The 17,018-nt window shown below is 53.3% G+C and overlaps 1 protein-coding gene across 2 annotated transcripts in view; it reads right to left on the reverse strand.

Moving 5' to 3' along the window:
- Positions 1 to 17,018, reverse strand: part of DUOX2 (dual oxidase 2) — a 26,545-nt gene continuing 9,527 nt past the window's right edge. For both annotated transcript variants that reach the window (XM_077785805.2, XM_085588621.1), the window contains exons 4-34: positions 15,732 to 15,896; positions 14,931 to 15,118; positions 13,661 to 13,862; positions 12,989 to 13,155; positions 12,844 to 12,904; positions 12,623 to 12,719; positions 12,328 to 12,415; positions 11,873 to 11,975; positions 11,537 to 11,700; positions 10,936 to 11,102; positions 10,658 to 10,776; positions 9,757 to 9,894; positions 9,420 to 9,533; positions 8,606 to 8,808; positions 8,226 to 8,411; positions 7,580 to 7,805; positions 6,886 to 6,979; positions 6,507 to 6,682; positions 6,191 to 6,260; positions 5,646 to 5,741; positions 4,729 to 4,907; positions 3,662 to 3,892; positions 3,345 to 3,444; positions 3,156 to 3,205; positions 2,898 to 3,025; positions 2,537 to 2,690; positions 2,179 to 2,411; positions 1,867 to 2,025; positions 1,517 to 1,672; positions 1,279 to 1,407; positions 1 to 845 (exon numbers count right to left, since the gene is read on the reverse strand). In XM_077785805.2, coding sequence (XP_077641931.2) covers positions 723 to 845; positions 1,279 to 1,407; positions 1,517 to 1,672; positions 1,867 to 2,025; positions 2,179 to 2,411; positions 2,537 to 2,690; positions 2,898 to 3,025; positions 3,156 to 3,205; positions 3,345 to 3,444; positions 3,662 to 3,892; positions 4,729 to 4,907; positions 5,646 to 5,741; positions 6,191 to 6,260; positions 6,507 to 6,682; positions 6,886 to 6,979; positions 7,580 to 7,805; positions 8,226 to 8,411; positions 8,606 to 8,808; positions 9,420 to 9,533; positions 9,757 to 9,894; positions 10,658 to 10,776; positions 10,936 to 11,102; positions 11,537 to 11,700; positions 11,873 to 11,975; positions 12,328 to 12,415; positions 12,623 to 12,719; positions 12,844 to 12,904; positions 12,989 to 13,155; positions 13,661 to 13,862; positions 14,931 to 15,118; positions 15,732 to 15,896 — 4,466 coding nt within the window. In that variant the 3' untranslated portion in view covers positions 1 to 722. The remainder of the gene's footprint in view (positions 846 to 1,278; positions 1,408 to 1,516; positions 1,673 to 1,866; positions 2,026 to 2,178; positions 2,412 to 2,536; positions 2,691 to 2,897; positions 3,026 to 3,155; positions 3,206 to 3,344; positions 3,445 to 3,661; positions 3,893 to 4,728; positions 4,908 to 5,645; positions 5,742 to 6,190; positions 6,261 to 6,506; positions 6,683 to 6,885; positions 6,980 to 7,579; positions 7,806 to 8,225; positions 8,412 to 8,605; positions 8,809 to 9,419; positions 9,534 to 9,756; positions 9,895 to 10,657; positions 10,777 to 10,935; positions 11,103 to 11,536; positions 11,701 to 11,872; positions 11,976 to 12,327; positions 12,416 to 12,622; positions 12,720 to 12,843; positions 12,905 to 12,988; positions 13,156 to 13,660; positions 13,863 to 14,930; positions 15,119 to 15,731; positions 15,897 to 17,018) is intronic.

A 17,018-nucleotide genomic window follows, 5' to 3' on the forward strand; every position in this document is an offset into this window, starting at 1 on the left:
TGTTTTAAGACTTCAATCAGCTTTATTTGAGCTCAACCACAGCCTGCAAAAGTAGCAGTGATGCAAAGCCAGGCATTATTTAAACAAGTACAACTGATTCCTGATTGAAGGAGAAGAAGCCAATGCAAACACAGCTAAGGCCTTATGCAAACCCAGGGAAGGCTCAGAGAGTTAACAAGCAGGCACTGAAGAGTATGTGAGGAGAGCTGTTTTGAGAAGAGGGTTAGCAGGAAGCTTGCTGGCTCCTCACCCCATCTGTTCACCACATGGGTCTTGGAACAAAGTGCTGTGAATTCAGGTTGTGCAGGCACCGAGCTGCTCCCCAAAGCTGGTCAGAGACATTCCCTGAGTCCCCCAACAGGGCAGAAGCTCTGTCTTGTGCGTTGAAGGGGGCAGAGCAGGGTTTAACTCAGACTGGGTTTTCTGGACTGGGACACACCAGCACGATCCTGGGCATGGGGCTGCAGGGCTGTATGGATGGTAGCAGGGCTCAGGGGTTCACAATGGGGCCATGTAGGGCAGTGCTGGGATGTCAAGGCTTTACTAGCACACCAGTTTCTGCTGTGTGGGTGCCAGTATCCCTGCATTCTGCTGTGGATGGTTTTCACCTGGGGAGGGTGCTGGGTGGGAGCCTGGGACAGTGGCCACTGGAAGTATTGCTGCTAGGTGCTGGGGTGAAAAAATGCAGCTGTAGGCAGAGAGTGGAACAGTGTGGGGTAGGGTCAGAAATTCTCATAGTGATGTGCAAAGTAGGTCTGGTCCTTCTTGTTCATCTGCCGGCAAGCCTGCTCCACACTCTTGGTCATCCCGGGTGGGCCACAGCTGAACACCCCAATCTTCTGCACCTGGGGAAGGAAGGAGCCAAAGGGGTCAGACTGCAGCACCAGTTCTCCCCACAGTCCAGCCCCTCTTGCTCTCTGATAGCTTTGGGCATGGATGCTGGCTGAGCAGTCTGTCTCAGCCTCCCCCAGGCTTTTGGGGAGGTTGTCACATTCCCATGGAGCTGCCAGGACCATGGAGGAAGGATGGGAACCCCTCAGCTCAGGTCAGTGGTTGCAGCCAAGGTCCTGCAATAGCAGGGGGTGTTTGGCTGGTATGGGGCACTGCTGACTCCCGCAGCTCAGCCTGGCTCCAGAGGGAAAATAGGATTCATTCCCCTTCCACTCTGTTCTTGGTGCAGATGCCACTGAGATCCCCAGGACCTTGGGGACAGGCTGGGACCGGTCCTCCATAATGGCCAGTGGTTGCACCTCCTCCTGTCCCCAGGCAGGCACTGACCTCGGGGTGCACCTCCTGCAGCGAGCTGAAAAAGGGCACGAAGGGAGGGCGCCCAAAGTGGGTGATGGAGCGCAGCCCCGTGAACAGGCTCTTGTTCAGCACCTTCTGGAAGTGCCGCTCACAAATGTACTGAAAGAGAGATCGGTGCACGTCAGATGGCCCAGCACAGCCCAGCATGGCCCTGCAGGGCCTGGCATGGCATGGCCTGGCATACTCCCCCTTGGATGCCCAGGCTCACCAGCATGGTGGTGCGCAGATCAAACTTCTCAGCCAGCTGTGTGATGTAGATGTGCACAGAGACCAAGTTGTTCTTGTCTGATTCTTCCACCTCCCGGATGATGTCGGTCAGCCACTCAAACTGCCACTGCGTGCGTGTCACCCAGATGAAGTAGATCTGTGGCACATTGGAACGAGGCCCGGAGTGGGACCAACATCCTTATGAATGTCTATGGACTCCACAGAGGATTTTACCCCAAAGACACCAGCAACAACAGGAGGCATCTCAGAATCACAAATCAATTAGGTTGGAAAAGATCTCTGGGATCAAGTCCAACCTCTCAGGAGGGCTTGTCTTTCAGACACTCTTACCTTCTTACATAGCAGCTTGGAGTTTATGGATGACTTGAAGACTAGGTCCTTGAGAATGGATGCAAAGGGTGTCACCCCGATGCCTCCTCCCACCAACACCGACACCTCAAACTTGTTCCACTCCTGGTGGCCCTCTCCAAAGGGCCCATCCAGGTAGAGCTGGAAGGGAGTCAGCTGTTAGCAGAAGTCTCTGCTTGCCCAGATCTTGGAAGCCCTCAGGGTTGGAGAAGTGCCTCATGCTTGGCACAACCCATTGCCAGGGTGCTCTTGGGCTCAGATGTCCCCATGGGTGACATCCTGTGCAGGGCTCACCTTGGGCAGTGTGCCAAGCAGGGCCAGGTTCTTGGGAGAGTAGAGTTCCCGCAGACGGGTGGTCCAGGGCCCAACGGCACGGATGTGCAGGCTCAGCGTGTCGTCGTGCGGGGCCGAGGTCAGTGTGAAGGGGTGGTACTCGGTGGTGCCCAGGCCCACGCAGGCGATGCGCACCCACTGCCCAGACTTGTAGTCAAAGTCCAGTGGCCGCTGGAACTGCAGGTGTGTGACACCTGTGGGGAGATGGGAGCGGGCTCCGTTAAGTTGGAGATGTTGAGGAGTTGATGTTCCTGTATCGCTGCAGCCCCCGATGCTCTTGTGGGGAGCCTGGTGCTGTGTGGCCAGGATGCTGTGGTACCTGAGGGCAAGAGCTCGGCTTTCACCACACTGATCTCCACCTTCTTCCTGCTCAGGCTGTACAGCTTGTCTGCACTGTAGATGAGAGCTGGGATGATGAAGTAGATGTAGAAACGGGGCTGCTGGATCAGTGCATAGCTGCCATGGATGATGACCTGGACAGGGAACAGAACCTTTAGCAAGGCGAGTCATCACCCCAGGGATGATTTGGTGGCAGCTCAACAGCAGCAAGGAGCCAGGACTCGGGCTACCATCTCTCTTGGGACTACCCCAAGCTATTCCATCTCATCAGCTGCACTGACTTCACCTACAGGCTTGCAATGCATCAGCACCATCCCTCCCTTCCAGCCCAAATCCTTTACCAGGATGTAGAGCAGCATGTAGAGGTGGTGAGTGATCCAAAAGCCCTGGAAGCTGACGCGCCGGAAGTGGCGTGTGGCAAACACGTACATCACAGCAAGGACCACGAGCAGCAGCACTCCTGTCATGCCTGTGAGAGGAAGAGTTGAGAGACCCTGTGGGGGACACCAGGGCAGCCCCACAGGGACTCTGACTGGACTGGGCAGGGGGCTGCCCACTCTGGACACAGGTGTGCAGGTCTGTCTGCTATGTGTTCTCACCTGGAATAGTCTGGAAGAACCACCAGTAATACTTCTGTGGGAGCTGTGACCTGGAGGAGGACAAGAGATTGCACCACGGAGCGACCAGAATGAACTAACTTTCCATTTTCATTTCTGTCTGTGCCCATGACACCCTGTCTGGACTCTGCTATGACACCCTGTCTGGACTCTGCTTCAACTTCCACCTACCCATCATTTGTAAAGACAGTGGAGAAAAGGCAGGACAGCACACTAAGAGGTGTGACTGAGAAGATGTAGACGTTCACTATGTGACCCGCAGTGTGGAGCACTGTAAGAGACAAAAATACAGAGAAAGAAACATCAGTTGATGTGGATGGAGATGTGTCAGACTCTGCTGATGTCCCCAGGGACCCGGAGATTCCACCTCTTCTGTAGTGCAGGGCATCTATGTCTCTGCAAGGTCTTGAAGCTTCTGTCTGGTCCTGCCGTGGTGTGATAGGCTGGTCCTCTGCTTGTGGGTGGCAATCCCCCAGCAGCCCACCTACCTGAGAAAATCAGGGCTGCCATGGCAATCCAGCGGTGGAAGTCAACGGCGGCATCAAAGGGGATGAAGTGATTGAGGAAGGTCTCCCTCAGGACGGTGATGAGGTTGCGGCACATGGTAAGCAGGATGTAGGAGTACATGAAGGAGATGGAGGCAGCTGATCCCCGGGAGATGATGATCCCCACAAAGGTGGTCTGTGCAATTCCAGTGCTGGGAGATGCGAAGGCATAGTCTGGGGAGAGAGAGCAGAGGGGATGTCACGTGCCCAGCACTGAGGGCCAGCAGCCTTCCTGCAACAAGGGGACAGCCACCTCTGTGGCTCCACCAAAAACAGGACACCAGGGATGGGCTTGTGTGGGGAAAGGGGCAGAGTGACCCAGAACTGCTGGATGACAGGGTGTCTTTGGAGATCCAAGGAGGAGAATGTCTACCTGGGAATCTGCACCTTGGGACTGTGGCCTCAGTTGGGGAATCCAATATAAGGGGTGTTCATTAACTGGGACAAGTCCAGTGGAGACCGCCAGGCTGGGTGGGAGTGGAGGACACCATAGAGCTATGTTTATGTAAGGGAAAGGCTGAGGGAAATGAGCTTGTCCAGGCTGGAGGAGATGGGTCAGGGAAGCTGGCTGTCTGCAGCCATCTGATGGGTGCATACAGCAAGTCTTTCTCAGGGAAGCACAGTGGAAGGATGTGAGGCAAGAGCATGAGTTTCATTGTAGAAAACTCAGGTTTGAATTCTTGAAATCCTTCACAGAGAGGACAGTCAAAGCCAGCACATGCCCAGCAAGGTGGTGGAATACCAGCCCTGGAACTCTTCACACCTTCTCTAGACAAGGCCTTCAGCAGCCTCATTCAGCTTTAGAGACGGGTTTTCTCTGAGGAGGGTATTGAACCAGACCCTTCCAAAGACCCCTTCCAATCTCAGTGATCCTTCGGGACCCTCAGTCCAGGGGAGGACTGACACTGTTGCCCAAAGTTGTGCCGGGCAAGTCCCCATCATGCCCCAGGCAACCACCAGCGTTGAGTCACGAAGCCCACGCCCCACAGCAGGGCAGGGTGGGCACTCACAGTAGGCTCTCTCGGCAAAGACGCCAGCGGTGATGGCGGAGAAGAGGATGACACAGACGATATGGCGCCGGTAATTCTCAACGAAGCGCTTGAACTCCTGGATCTTCTGCCTGACTCTGCTCCTCTCGAACTTCTTCCGTTTTGCTTCCGTGTACAGATGCAGCTGGTACTGGTTCGCCCTGGCAAATACAGGAGTGCTGGTGTCACCATGAGGTTTCCCAAGCAAGGAATGGTTCAGGGCCCAGGTTTGGGTTTCCACTCAAAGCACCCCTGCACATCAGTGACAGGGGCGGCCTGCAGAGCACAGCATCAGAGGGTGATCTCAGGACAGTCTGCTCTACAATGCCTTCAAAAGCTGGTAGCAAACATGGGGGCAGTGACTCACAAACTAGATGAGAGCTGTAAAAGAAAATTTCATAGTAATATTCAACCATCAAAAGATTATCCACAAAAGGGGAATTTCCTTAATTGGTACAATTAAGGCAAACCAAGATACTCTGGCCATCAGTAACAGCAGCTGAATTTCCTTGAAGAAAGTCTTGCTGCTGCCACAGCAGGGAGGACCAGATTCTCTACTGCAGCTCTTGTTGGCAGCCCAGGTGAACCAGCAGCAGCCCAAGAAGCAGAGGAGCACAAGCAGGAACAGTCAGACAAGACTCCTCTCTAAAAGCCACAATGCCAACCTCTGGAGTTAGCCACTTCATTTATTTGAGGTTTTTTTTTGGTAGAGGCACATCACCCAGATCCAGCTATGGCACTGTCCTGCCAAGATGAGATTCTTCCTGTAGCTCCTTGGCCAATGAGTGCCTCCTTGGAGCAGTGCCATTTGACTGGAGGGCTACCCAGTCTGACATGGAGATGTGAGAAATAGCAAACAGGATAAGCCTGAGCCCCAGAGGCACAGCGAGGGGACTCACTTTCTTCCTGGTCTCTTCCTCAGTTCTTGGCCTTTTCGCTCCATGTAGTGACTCACAGTGTCCAGATTTGGGTCTTTCTTCTCCTCTGAGATGATTCTGTGGAAATAGAGCTATGTCTAGCCCAGAGTTCTATTTGCTAGAAGTGCTTGCCAAAATTTTCCCCTTTTCTCTACTTCCCATCGCAGGCTTAGCTGAGAACATGTCCAGCTCTTTTCTGCAAGCCTGCCTGCATTAACTCCAATTGCCCATGGTCTGGATTCACTCCAAGGTAACCCCTCCATCAGAAGAGCAATGCAGGACTCCCATCTCCACACAGAGGATGCAACAGGGCCCTGCAGGAGGCAATTCCTCCCTTCTGGCTGTGCCTGGGAGGAGGACAGCAGCCCCACTGCAGCACCCAGCATGCATTTCCCACCCCTTCCCCAGCACTGGGAGTTCCAGTGTGTGGTGGGAGCATTAGTTGGAAAGCCTGGGGTGGAGGATAGATGTAAGCCAGGGCAGCAAGAGGTGGAATAGCAACAGCAATACTAAGGAAGGGAGCTTACCCTTTTGGCTCGCTCTTTTTTATGAAGGAGACACAGTTGTGCAAATTTTGCTTGGAGACCTCAGGGATACCTTTGAGGAGACAAAAGGACAAACAGCCATTCAGAAGATGCAGGACAAAATTTAGGACTCTCCTCTGGGCAGGAAAAAGCTCTGAATGGACCCAAACATGTCACATGTGAAGCAAAGCTGATGCCCCATTACTGCAGTTGAGGTGGGGAGTCTGATGGGCCAGGATTTGAGAGTTCCATATTGGGTGCTGCCCATTGCCTCCAGCCTTGCAGGACCTGGGGCATCCCAGTGCTCGTGCCCACTGACCTTTGACGCAGAGCTGGGTGAGCCGAAGCTCGCTGTCGTGGTCCCGCAGCATGTAATGGAAATTCTCCCATGTCAGCTCATCCCTGTCCTGAAAACCCGCGGCCCGGAACATGGACTCGGTCACCTGCTCTGCCTGCTCTCTTGACAGGCAGTTGTTGGAGATCTCAATGAAGGACCTGGAGCGAAGAGGTGAGATGGGAACAGCTGCTGAGTCCCTCAAATAAGACAGAGCAGAGTCCCAGACCAATTTCATGGAAGAAATGGGCTCTTGATTGCAAGTGTGGAGTCCATGGTGCACAGAAGCAGAGAAACTGGGAGCTGCTTCTGAAGACATGTCTATAAACATTGTGAAAACATTAGGAGAGAGGAGGGAGAGTACCTGAGCATCCTCAGAAACTCCTCCTTGGAGAGGAACCCATTCTCATCAATGTCATACATCCTGAACATCACCTTGGACTTCTCCTCTGGGGACCCTGGTGGGGAGAGGAAGAGGCACAGTAAGAACAAGATCCTATTTTCATCAACAAAGATGATTTCATACGTTGTTTTTGAGAGTCTGGAGCCTGCAGCAGTGAAGCCTCACCCTTCCACTTGACTTTCTCAAGTGCAAGTTGAAATATTGGGTAGACACACATTCTTTCTTGTGCATTATTTTTCAAAGTCAAAGTGTGTTTCTGAAGAACAATGATTTTTCTGGGAGTTGTTTTGATTGAATCTGGCATTTAACACCTCCACCTATGAATCCCCCATTCAGGGGTCATTTAGGGAGAATAAGATATCAGGCACAGTTGCTATGATCTCCCAGGTACAAGATGCACAGTCCCTTCAGGAGAAAGGGCTGACATGTCTGTGGTGGTGAAAGACAGCTCCCCTCATGAACCATCTTCCAGAAAATGCAATTACATTGTCATGCCCCATAACCCAAGCTGAAGCTATCCTGAGTGAAGGAAATTTTAATCTGTAGCAGTGTCTACAGGTTGACCTGCTGGGTGACTCTTGTCCTCCACTCTGACAGAACCTAGAAACAGGTCCAAGGGCAGAAGATGAAGGCATTAACCAGCTACAGCTCCCACCTTTCATGAAGACCACCAAGATGTCCAGGAACTCCCGAAAGGAGATGTAGCCATTGCCATCTTTGTCAGCCAGGGAGAACATGGACTCCACGAACATGGAGTGCTCTTTGAGCCCCAAGGCTTCAGCAAACTCAGCCCTGCTCAGCTCACAGGTAAGAGACTCCTTTGCCTTCTGTGAAGATTCAAAGCTGAGCTCCCCGGCATCGGATCTGTTGATTTCCAGCACCTGCAGGTTGTGTCCCACAAAAGAAATGCTGTGAGTGATGGCAGAGCAGAAGGCTGGTGTTTCCTTTCTGACCTATTGCACAAAGACTGGTGGCTCCCTGGCACAAAACTCATGGCAGATACCATGGAGAAAGTCCTGCATCCCTCCTACACAATGTGACTTTTCACATTCCACATGACTGACCACTCTGGAGACCTTTTACATCACCCAATAGTCTCTTTGTCACTTTAGACACTTGTATCACTGCAGGAGGTCTCCTTTTGTCTTCTGCAAAGGAAAATGTATTTCCTGGAAATATTGGCAGCTTCCTTGTTTGTGACTTACCAGCTCTTTCAGAAAGCACCAGCCCCATTGTTCATTGCTTAATCAATACAGAAATACCTTCTCCCACACATCAGGGTTTGCTACACCTCTACACACCTGAGCAAACAGGTGCCTGAAGAAAGTCTCTAGAATTTGTTTTCTCTGTTCCTGGGTGACTGCCCGTTTCATCAGGCTCTGCTCCTTCATCTCAGACAGATGCAGGTCAAATCTGCTCTCCTTCAAGTAGTCTCCTAGCTTCCCAAGAAAGATGCTCCTCTCAGCCTCCTCATTGAAGAGCAGCACCTGCAAAGGACCCAGAGACTGGCTGTGATCATCAGAGGCTCAGCTCCACAGTTTTTGCTGGACCTGGTGGTTCTCAGGTGGCCACAACCTCCCTTCAAGGCCTTACACTGCTCCCAGTGCCCCCAGCTGAGTGGTGCAGAAGACTGTGGAGGGTCCAGGGGAAGGTGTCATAACCCAGGCACCATGCTCCTTACCAGGTCGTACTCCTTGGGGCTCTTCAGGAGCAGAGCTTTGTTCCCTTTGTTGTTGGAGAGGATCACCTCCACTCTTTGGTGGGCTTTCAGGTTGATGCTCCGGAGCACAGATCCTCTGCTATCCAGCACTTTGAGCACTTTGTCAGCTTGGAGCTGAATGTAGACGGGACAATTGTCTGTCTTGGGCCCATGCCACTCCATGGCTGGTGGGAGAGAGCACAGGACTCAGCTGGAAAGTTTCCTACTCGTCTCAGAACCTCTTTCACCGAGAGGCAGCTTGGGAGTGATTTCATGACCAGAAATATCTTAAAGGAATAACGACAATCTCCTAACTGCAGAGCTCAAGCACGTGGACACAGAGGGAATACAGACTATGGAGCAGGGAGGCAGGATTTTTCCAGTGTGCAGAGCAAGGAGATACTGTCCCTGTCCTGAAGCTACTGGTGTGATTGCTCTACACAGGTTTCCTTCAGGCAAGGTCTGATCTGGGGAGGACTGGAATTAGAAGGGCATAGGATGATTTAGGCTGGAAGGGACTCAGGTTGGAAGGGTATCTTGCCCAACCTCCTGCCCAAAATAGGACCAGCCAGTCTATTGATCAGTCTGCTCAATGCTGTATCTGGTCAGGTTTTGGGAGGATGGGCTACCAAGTTCTCTGGGCTCTCTGTTCCACTCCTTGACTATGCCCCTGGGGAAACAATTCCTCCTTGCATCCCAGCTGGGTATAAGCCCCAGGCCCAGCCCTGCCTCAGTGTGTGCCCTGACTGCAGCAGCACCACCAGACGCCCTCGCAGGGTTGACAGTGCCACCTCACCGTGTATGGCCTCGCCGGACACCTCCCTGCGCAAGCTGGTGCCCTGCTTCCTCTGCAGCTTCCTGAAATCTCTCTTGCGGAAAGCGGCAACAACCCAGGCAACAAACAGAGTCACTGTGGACACATGGGAGAAGGAGGCATGAGAGACCACACAGCTCCTTTCCCCTTTTGGCTCCCTCCTGGTGCCCAAGGACCCTGCCAGCTCAAGCAGCTCAGCAGAGACCAGGACTCAGCAGCTCCAGCTGGGAGGTGCTTTGTCCAGGGCACTCAGCCCCTTTCTCTGGTGGAGAAGTGGAAGAGGAGGAGAGTGGCAAGAAGAGGAAACAGAATGACAAACCCAGGGGCAGACAGCAGAGGACAGCAATGATGATCCCAAAGCCTGCACCACTGCCTGAAAAGTAGTCCAGCACCATCATGGGCGTGCAGTTGGCTAGGTGTTGAGCTGTCAGCTGCTGGGGCTGGGGGCATGGGTCACCTGCAAGGGGGAAACAGGCTGTGAGTGTCATTGACCTTGTACCCAGCTCACCTGCATCACCCCGGGAACCTCTGCATTAAAATATTGATGGGGTTCATGGCTGAGTGACCCAGCACTGCAGAACTGGGGTGCTTGATTTAAAATCCAGATCTTGGAGAGAGCCTTTGGGTTTGGGTTCAACTTTTGCCTGCCCCAGCAAACCAAGCACAGAACTGGACTCAAGTGCTCTGGAGGTTCAGCACCATCACCTCTCCTGTTGGGGTGGGCTGAGCAAGAGGCACCCTGGGCCGTAGCAATCTAGGGCTCAGAGCCTCCACTCATCTGGATGCTGCAAATCCAGGAAGTCCTCCTGGTGTGATTAAAAGGAACACACACCAAGGGAACAAAAGCAAATTGCAAGGTCTGGAATGTTGCCCAAATGAAATGCTCGCAGTAAATGGGAAGAGTGTGGCAAGATTCCAAGAGGAAAAGGCATTTTTGCCAAACAGTAACATGCATTTTCCTCTTGGGATCATGCCCGCACTACAGCCCTCTTTCAACATCTGCATCATGCATCAATGTCTTGCTCACAAGCAAGCTTTGCATTCTGTGCCCATTTTGCTGGTTTAGGGTCATAGCAGGTGTGAGGCTTGAGAAACTCCAAACCTGATGTGTTCCCTGTGTCATTCACTCACCTGCTGTGTCACTGGGATGGATCTGTTTTCCTTGCTGCCTTACTGAACCCATTCCCTCCCTGTGCCCTCCCATTGCAGGGTGCACTCACCCTCTCTCCAAGTGAACACATGGGGCTGGAGCTCTGTGGATTTGGCATGGGTGACAGAAGTCAGGACGCTGTGAAAAGTGGTGTTACGGATCTCCCTGATTTCCTCCTCTGTGAACAGCCTGAGGAAAAGGACGTGGAGACAAGTGGTTGCCCCAGGTGTCACTGACCAGCAGCAGGAGTGAACTGAGGAAGCTGGAGGATGCTTTTTCCTCCAGCCCCAGTTTTCAAGTGTTATTGGGATTTGCAGAGCAGCTGCCAGATAGCGACAAGGCCATTACCCATTCTTGGTGTTTTCAAACCAAAACCTGTCGCCATCACGCAGGCGCAGAAATTGTTCCAGGATGATGGTAGAGAAGAGGGAGCCATCAGCCTCCAGCATGCCTCCAGGGAGCAGCTCCAGCCCAGCCATGTTGTTGCCATACAGGGCAGCGACCTTCTGCAGGACCTGGTGAGAAACCCCCAGCACACATCTGTGAGCACAGGGAATTCTGCCAGGGCATCAGAAAGTGTTGGCAAACCTTAGGAGTGTAAGGAGTGTGCATTTCCCAGGCATCACACATATCTATGGACTGGGAGGATGCTAAGCCTCACACAGCCTCGAGCTCGTGGCTTGAACTTGAGCAACTGAGCATCACTCCCAGGGCATCTCAGCTCTAGGAGGAGCAGCGTGCCTGGTGGCACAGTGTAACACTGGGGCAGGATGGTTTATCCATGTCATGTAATTGCACAGTTACCCCCCTGCGAGCATGAAAGTCAGCCAGAGCAGGACATGCACTGATCTCCCTCTTCCTATGATGCTGCAGGATTCAGCTCCTGCCTGGAATGTCCGATTGTTCTTTGGCCCACATACATTCCTTGCCCAGACTGCTTCCCTGTTACCTGTGGCTCCAGGTGAGGGGCAAGGTTTGACCAGTTTTGGAGAGGTTTCAACCCAAAATGCTGCCGGACTTGGTTATAGGTTGGCAGGCCAAAGTCTCGCCCACGCTGAATCCAGCTGGCCACGTAGTCAGTGCGGGAGTACTTCAGGGGCCCATACCAGTAATCTGTGGGTGGACATGTTTAATGTGTTCTGTAGCTCTCTGCACCTTCATTAAAGAGGCTGAAGTGCGTGGCTGGGAGCTGATGAAGGAGGCATTGGGACCTGCCTCCCCAGCTTGCCCCCAGCACAGCCTCAGGCATGGGGGTCCCCCAGCAGGGCACAGCTGCAGTACTGACCTTGGAGATCTTCCACCATAATGTTGTCCTCCCGCTCTGCTATCTGTGAGCTCATCCCCTGCAGAAGGCTGTCCACATCTTCTGCCTGCTGCAGCCCCGGGCTCTGAGAGGCATGGGAAGGGCAAGTGATTCCTCTTGCACAAGGGAGGACAGAAAGTAGCTCCACAGCCCTGAACTGGTGCCCCCAGGGGTGCAGGCTCATGGCATACAGGAATCAGGGACCTCTTCCAGGCTCATTTTCTCCACATCAGGTCAGCCTCGAGGTCTGAGCCTGGCACAGCTGAAGGCTGGGGATGCTGGATGGGGAAGATCTTTCACCCCCTGTCTGGCTGTCCTGCTCTGCACCCAGTTTCCCTTACAGACCCCTGTGGAGTACCCCATAACACAGAGCTAGGGATGAAGCCCCCTGGCCAGCCTGCCACATCCTCAGGACCCCCGTGCTCCTTTCCCTGCACCTTTCTGCTCCAGTAGCTGTTGCAGAGCCGCACTGCTGGGAACGAGCCGCCGGACACAGACACGTTCTGGAACCGGCACCTGGTGTCTCTGGAACAACAGAGAAGGATTGAGCCCACAGCCCTGAGCAGGGCTGACTGGAGCTGTCAGGGCTTGGCTGTCTCAGCTGAGAGCAGGACATGGGGAAGGGACAGAGACCATCCCAACAAAGACCATTTCCAGCCACCAGCCCAGCTTGGGCATCCCCTCCCCTCACACAGGCACTGCAGTCCCATAGTCCTGCCAGGCTGCTCCTACCTCTTGTAAACCCCTGGAGGCACCATGGTGGCCAGGAATTGCCCTGCAGCTGCCACGAATTCAGGAGAGAGGCTGGGGTCCAGGTGCTGCTGGTAACCTGGGGGTGGGGAAGTAACCAGGCTGGAGGGAAAAGGGGCCAAGCTCCCTGTCCCTCCCCACACACCAGCTCCCCTAGCCCCCTCCCCCTGCTTCCAGCACTCCATTGCCTGCCTACCCCTCACCTTGGTACTCCGGGACCTGTGTGCCCAGCAGGGTCGGCAGCCACTCGTACAGAGCAATGCTCTAGGGAACAGGGAAGCTGGGTCAGGGCCAGAACCATGCAAGGTCTTGGGGGTCCCAGCAGAGCTGGGGGGTCCCATCCCTCACCTGGAAAGTGGCGATGACCCTCTTGCGAGCGTGCTGGAAGAGATCCTCATCGGACCAGGCAGGGTGCTTCTGGGCCAGTGCTGTGGCCAGATGGTTGTGGTAGCGAAACCAGGCGATGCTCTTAGCCTGCAGGAAGGGGTTCTCATTCCCCCAGGCACTCCCCAGGTCTGCAAGAGCCACCGTGACCATCAGTGGGGGATGTCTCCACTGGGTCTAGCCTTGCCCATGGCTGGAGGAGCACACCCAGCCCTGTGGATCCAGCCCAGTGTCCCCTTGCCCTTCCTTCCTCCCCAGGCAGACCAGCAACCTGGGACAGTGAGAAGCAGTACTGGGCCCTCAGCACATTGGGCAGGTGAAGAATTCAAAGCAAGCTGAATGGGTTTGTATCAGCAGCAGCCCTTTTCCCCAGAGGAGTTCAGCTGGGACCAGAGCTGGTGTCTGACATTGCTGCCTGAGCATGTGGCCTCTGGAGTTTCTGGTGTGTCCTTGCTGGGATGTCTTCGCTGGGGCTCAAATCTTCAACCCCCTTGGGAAACTGCCTGCTCTCCCCCAGCCCTCCTGACCCATATATCCTGCATCCCTTTCCCCTTTCCTGGGATCCATTTTGGGCTCAGCTCCAGGGACCCCCTGCTCCCAATCAGGGGTGAAAAACTATTGGAATGCCACCATTACCGTAGATCCCTTGGGGACCGCCCTGTCCCGTGGATGGATCCAGTGCCTTCCACATGGGAACCCTCCCGTCTGTCTGCCTCGGGAGGCTCCTGCTGGGCCCTGATGCCAGCTGTCCCCCCTGGAAGCTCCTCAGGGCATCGCTCCAGGAGTGTGAGGGGCCGTAGATGGAGCTACCATCCAGCCAGCCTGTCATCTCGTTGGTCTAGGGCAGGCACAGGGAAGAGGCATTAACAGGTGCCAGGATTTCACTGGAAAAGCGTAAAAAAAGAGGTCTGGAAAGCCCCAGTCTGCCTCTTTTGCTCTTGCAAATCATTCTGGTTTAACCCTATTTTATTTAACAAGAGCTCTCAGGAAGGAAATAAATACACAGAAAAATCTCTGTGCAAACTTCAGGAATTAGTGCCAGGTAGAGGAAAAGACCAGGTGCAGGCTTTTCAAAAGTACATTTGGGATTGTTTTTCCCCCAGTTATTTTGACTATGTCCAGAAGCAGACATCTGTGAGTCCCCGTGTAAGCTGGAATGAGTTAAACCCATCTATAGGGAAACTGGGAACAGCAGAGCTTTCCCCTCTGATCTCACAGCAGCAAGTCCCACTGTCCTGTAAGCATGTTGAGTATCTCCGCTGCCAAATGTTTGCATGGAAATATACTTTTTATTCTGAAAACATGCTGGAGTTTCCAAATGTTTAAGCTTTTAAATGTTGATAAAAACATGACTTGCTAAACTGGTCTCTTCAGGGTTTGTCATGTGAAAGGTTCAGGGGGGTATTTCACTTTGGTGATTTTGGCTGGGAAGATCTCCAGCATGAAGGAAATCTGGGGAACACAGGCAGAACAGCAAAATCCAGAGAAACTGGGGGGAAACCCGGATTTATTTTCCAAAATAACTGAAATTCAGGGAAGCACCACAACTTTGTGGCAATGCCAGCTCAGCTTTGTGATACGTTATTAAAGGTAGGACTTGGTGCCTAAAACAATGTGCAACAATTAACTGATCTAATTACCTTTTCTTTGTTCAGGAAATGCTTTGACCCTGGGCAATCACTAGCGTTACTCAGAGTGAAACCTGGAAGTTGACTTTGGGTTCATTTCAAACACTTGAGAGGTGGTTCAAACACTTGTTTGGCTCAAACACTTGAGAGATGTGTATTTTTAGGGATGTAATAGTGCTCTCATTTTAGTTTTGCAAGTTATCTTGGCTGCTACATACCCCGATGCAGATGAAGGAAAACTTAGATGAAAGGCACAGAGCAGAGGAAGCCACACCTACCTGTTCCCGGGGGTTGTTGGGGCTCTGCCCCGTCCCTGCTGCCCAGTGGATGCGCTGGAAGGGCAGCACCACATCCCCAGTGCCGGCGGGGTCGAACACGGGGTCTCCAGAGGGGATGTGGATGTTGAGGAACTCAGCAGGGCAGCCGGGTTTCTCTGTCTCCAGGATATCCAAGAGCACATGGAAACCTGACAGACACCAAAGCATGGTCAGCTGCTGCCAGGATGCTGCCAGCACCTGGGGCAGGACACCAGGGAGGGCAGCTGTGGGTAGGCTGAGGGGACCACCGTGTGCAGCAAGGGTGAACAGGGCTTGAGAAGAAACCTGGCCTACTGGAACAAAATGACCATCGAGATCCCTTCCATCCCAAACATTCTGGGATGCTATGATTTCCCAGAAACAGACATCTCCAGGCCTGGAGACCCCACTGAGCTCCTGGGAGACTGAAACAACTGCTCCAGCTTGCAGCAGTTTAGCCCAGCACGGCTCTTATCGGATCTGTCCGGTGTTTTCGTTGTGGGGCAACTCCACTGCTAAAAGAAATGAGGAAGTTCCCGACTGACAAATATCAGCATTTGGGTCAACTGGCGAAGGTCACCAAAAATCCACAGGAACTCTCCTAGCCAGACAGTGCAGTGGCAAACTCGTACCCAAGGCTTTTTGGGTCTGACATCCACATGTGATCTGCTGCAGAGGGCTGGGTGAGGAGTGCTCCAATGCGTGGCCTTGGGTGTGCGAGAAAACAACATTTTCCCACCCAAACCACCATTTCTGCAGTCGGTGCAAGGCCCCAGGTCTTACCAAAGAAGACAGCCAGCACGGTTGTGTTCCTGCGGGAGGGCAGCCCCGAGGGTCCCCGCGCCACCGCCTTGCTCAGCTGGCGAGCGCTGGGCACGCGGGGCTCCTGCAGCGCCTGGTAGACGCCGTCAGCGTAGTTGGCTGGCAGGAGACGCCGCAGCCTGGCTCCTGCAGCGCCAGAAAACATGGAATGGGTTCTGTGTACCCAAGAGACACAACAGCCACAGCCGGAGCACATACAGTGGATGTGTGTTCCGGTCCCAGAAGATAGCAAGAGGATAGCACAGGTTCTCAGAGTGGCCAAGTTTTGGTGGCATCGCCCAAAACTTCTTGCAACACTGGAATCAGTACTCTTAAAAGCAGCGGGGATCCTCCTCTCTTCCAGTTGTCCTTCTCTAGTCCATGTGCATTCCTGCTGCCTCCTGGAGGTCTGGGGTGGTGCTCCAGTGGGTAACTGGAGCAGTGTTGAGCTGTGGTGTGTAATCCTACACAAGTGTGGTGTTCTCCAGCACCATAGGGAATAGGAGAGGGAACAGCCAGCGAGGCAAGTGTGAAGATGAGAGAGAAACACCCTGCTTTTTACGCACTGCTGGTCTCAAAACTGAAAAGCCCAGAGGCAGGAGGTCATTTCTCACTGATTTTGGAAGCCTTGTCACCTGTGTGGTGGGCTCCATTTACTGGAGCTCCCCAGAACTGGGGGAATTCCTGAATTCCTGCCTTTGTTTGTGGGTTAGTTTCCGTATGTTGGTTTCCAAAAGTTAAGGTCTGATCTGTCTACTCTAGAAGAGGAGGATTTGGTCTGTCAGGGCTGGTTTTTCCTGTCAGGCTTTGGTGTTACTAAAGGGCTGGTGACACACAGGTCATGTGGGAGAGCCCTTTGAACTCCAAGCTGTGCAGCTGCCACTGCATCTTGTGCCAGTGTGTCACCAGAGCAGTGACCAACCTGCCAGAAATGAGGATTCAGAACCTCCAATGTTTTAGATAAGATCCTGCCTGATCTGTGCTGGTTCCTTGCTCAAGGACATCTAGAGTTGAGCCCATGGGCTGGCTGTAGGCATGAGGAAACACTTCACCAATGGCACAGGGAAATCCCGAATGCCTCTCCCAGTACCGACCAGTACATGATATCACCTCTTTGTAGGGCAGAAAATAAAAGGTTCAGCATGCCTGGACCATGAACTCTTCTGCCTTGTGTTGAATCCCTGTTGAACTGCATGTTGATTTTGGCTAAAGATGGTTTTTTACAGCTCTGGGATCCCTGACCATCACAGAAACACCTGCTGAAAAGAG

The sequence above is a fragment of the Lonchura striata genome, chromosome 10, assembly GCF_050655825.1.
Source record: "Lonchura striata isolate lonStrDom1 chromosome 10, ASM5065582v1, whole genome shotgun sequence".
Taxonomy (NCBI): Eukaryota; Metazoa; Chordata; class Aves; order Passeriformes; family Estrildidae; genus Lonchura; species Lonchura striata.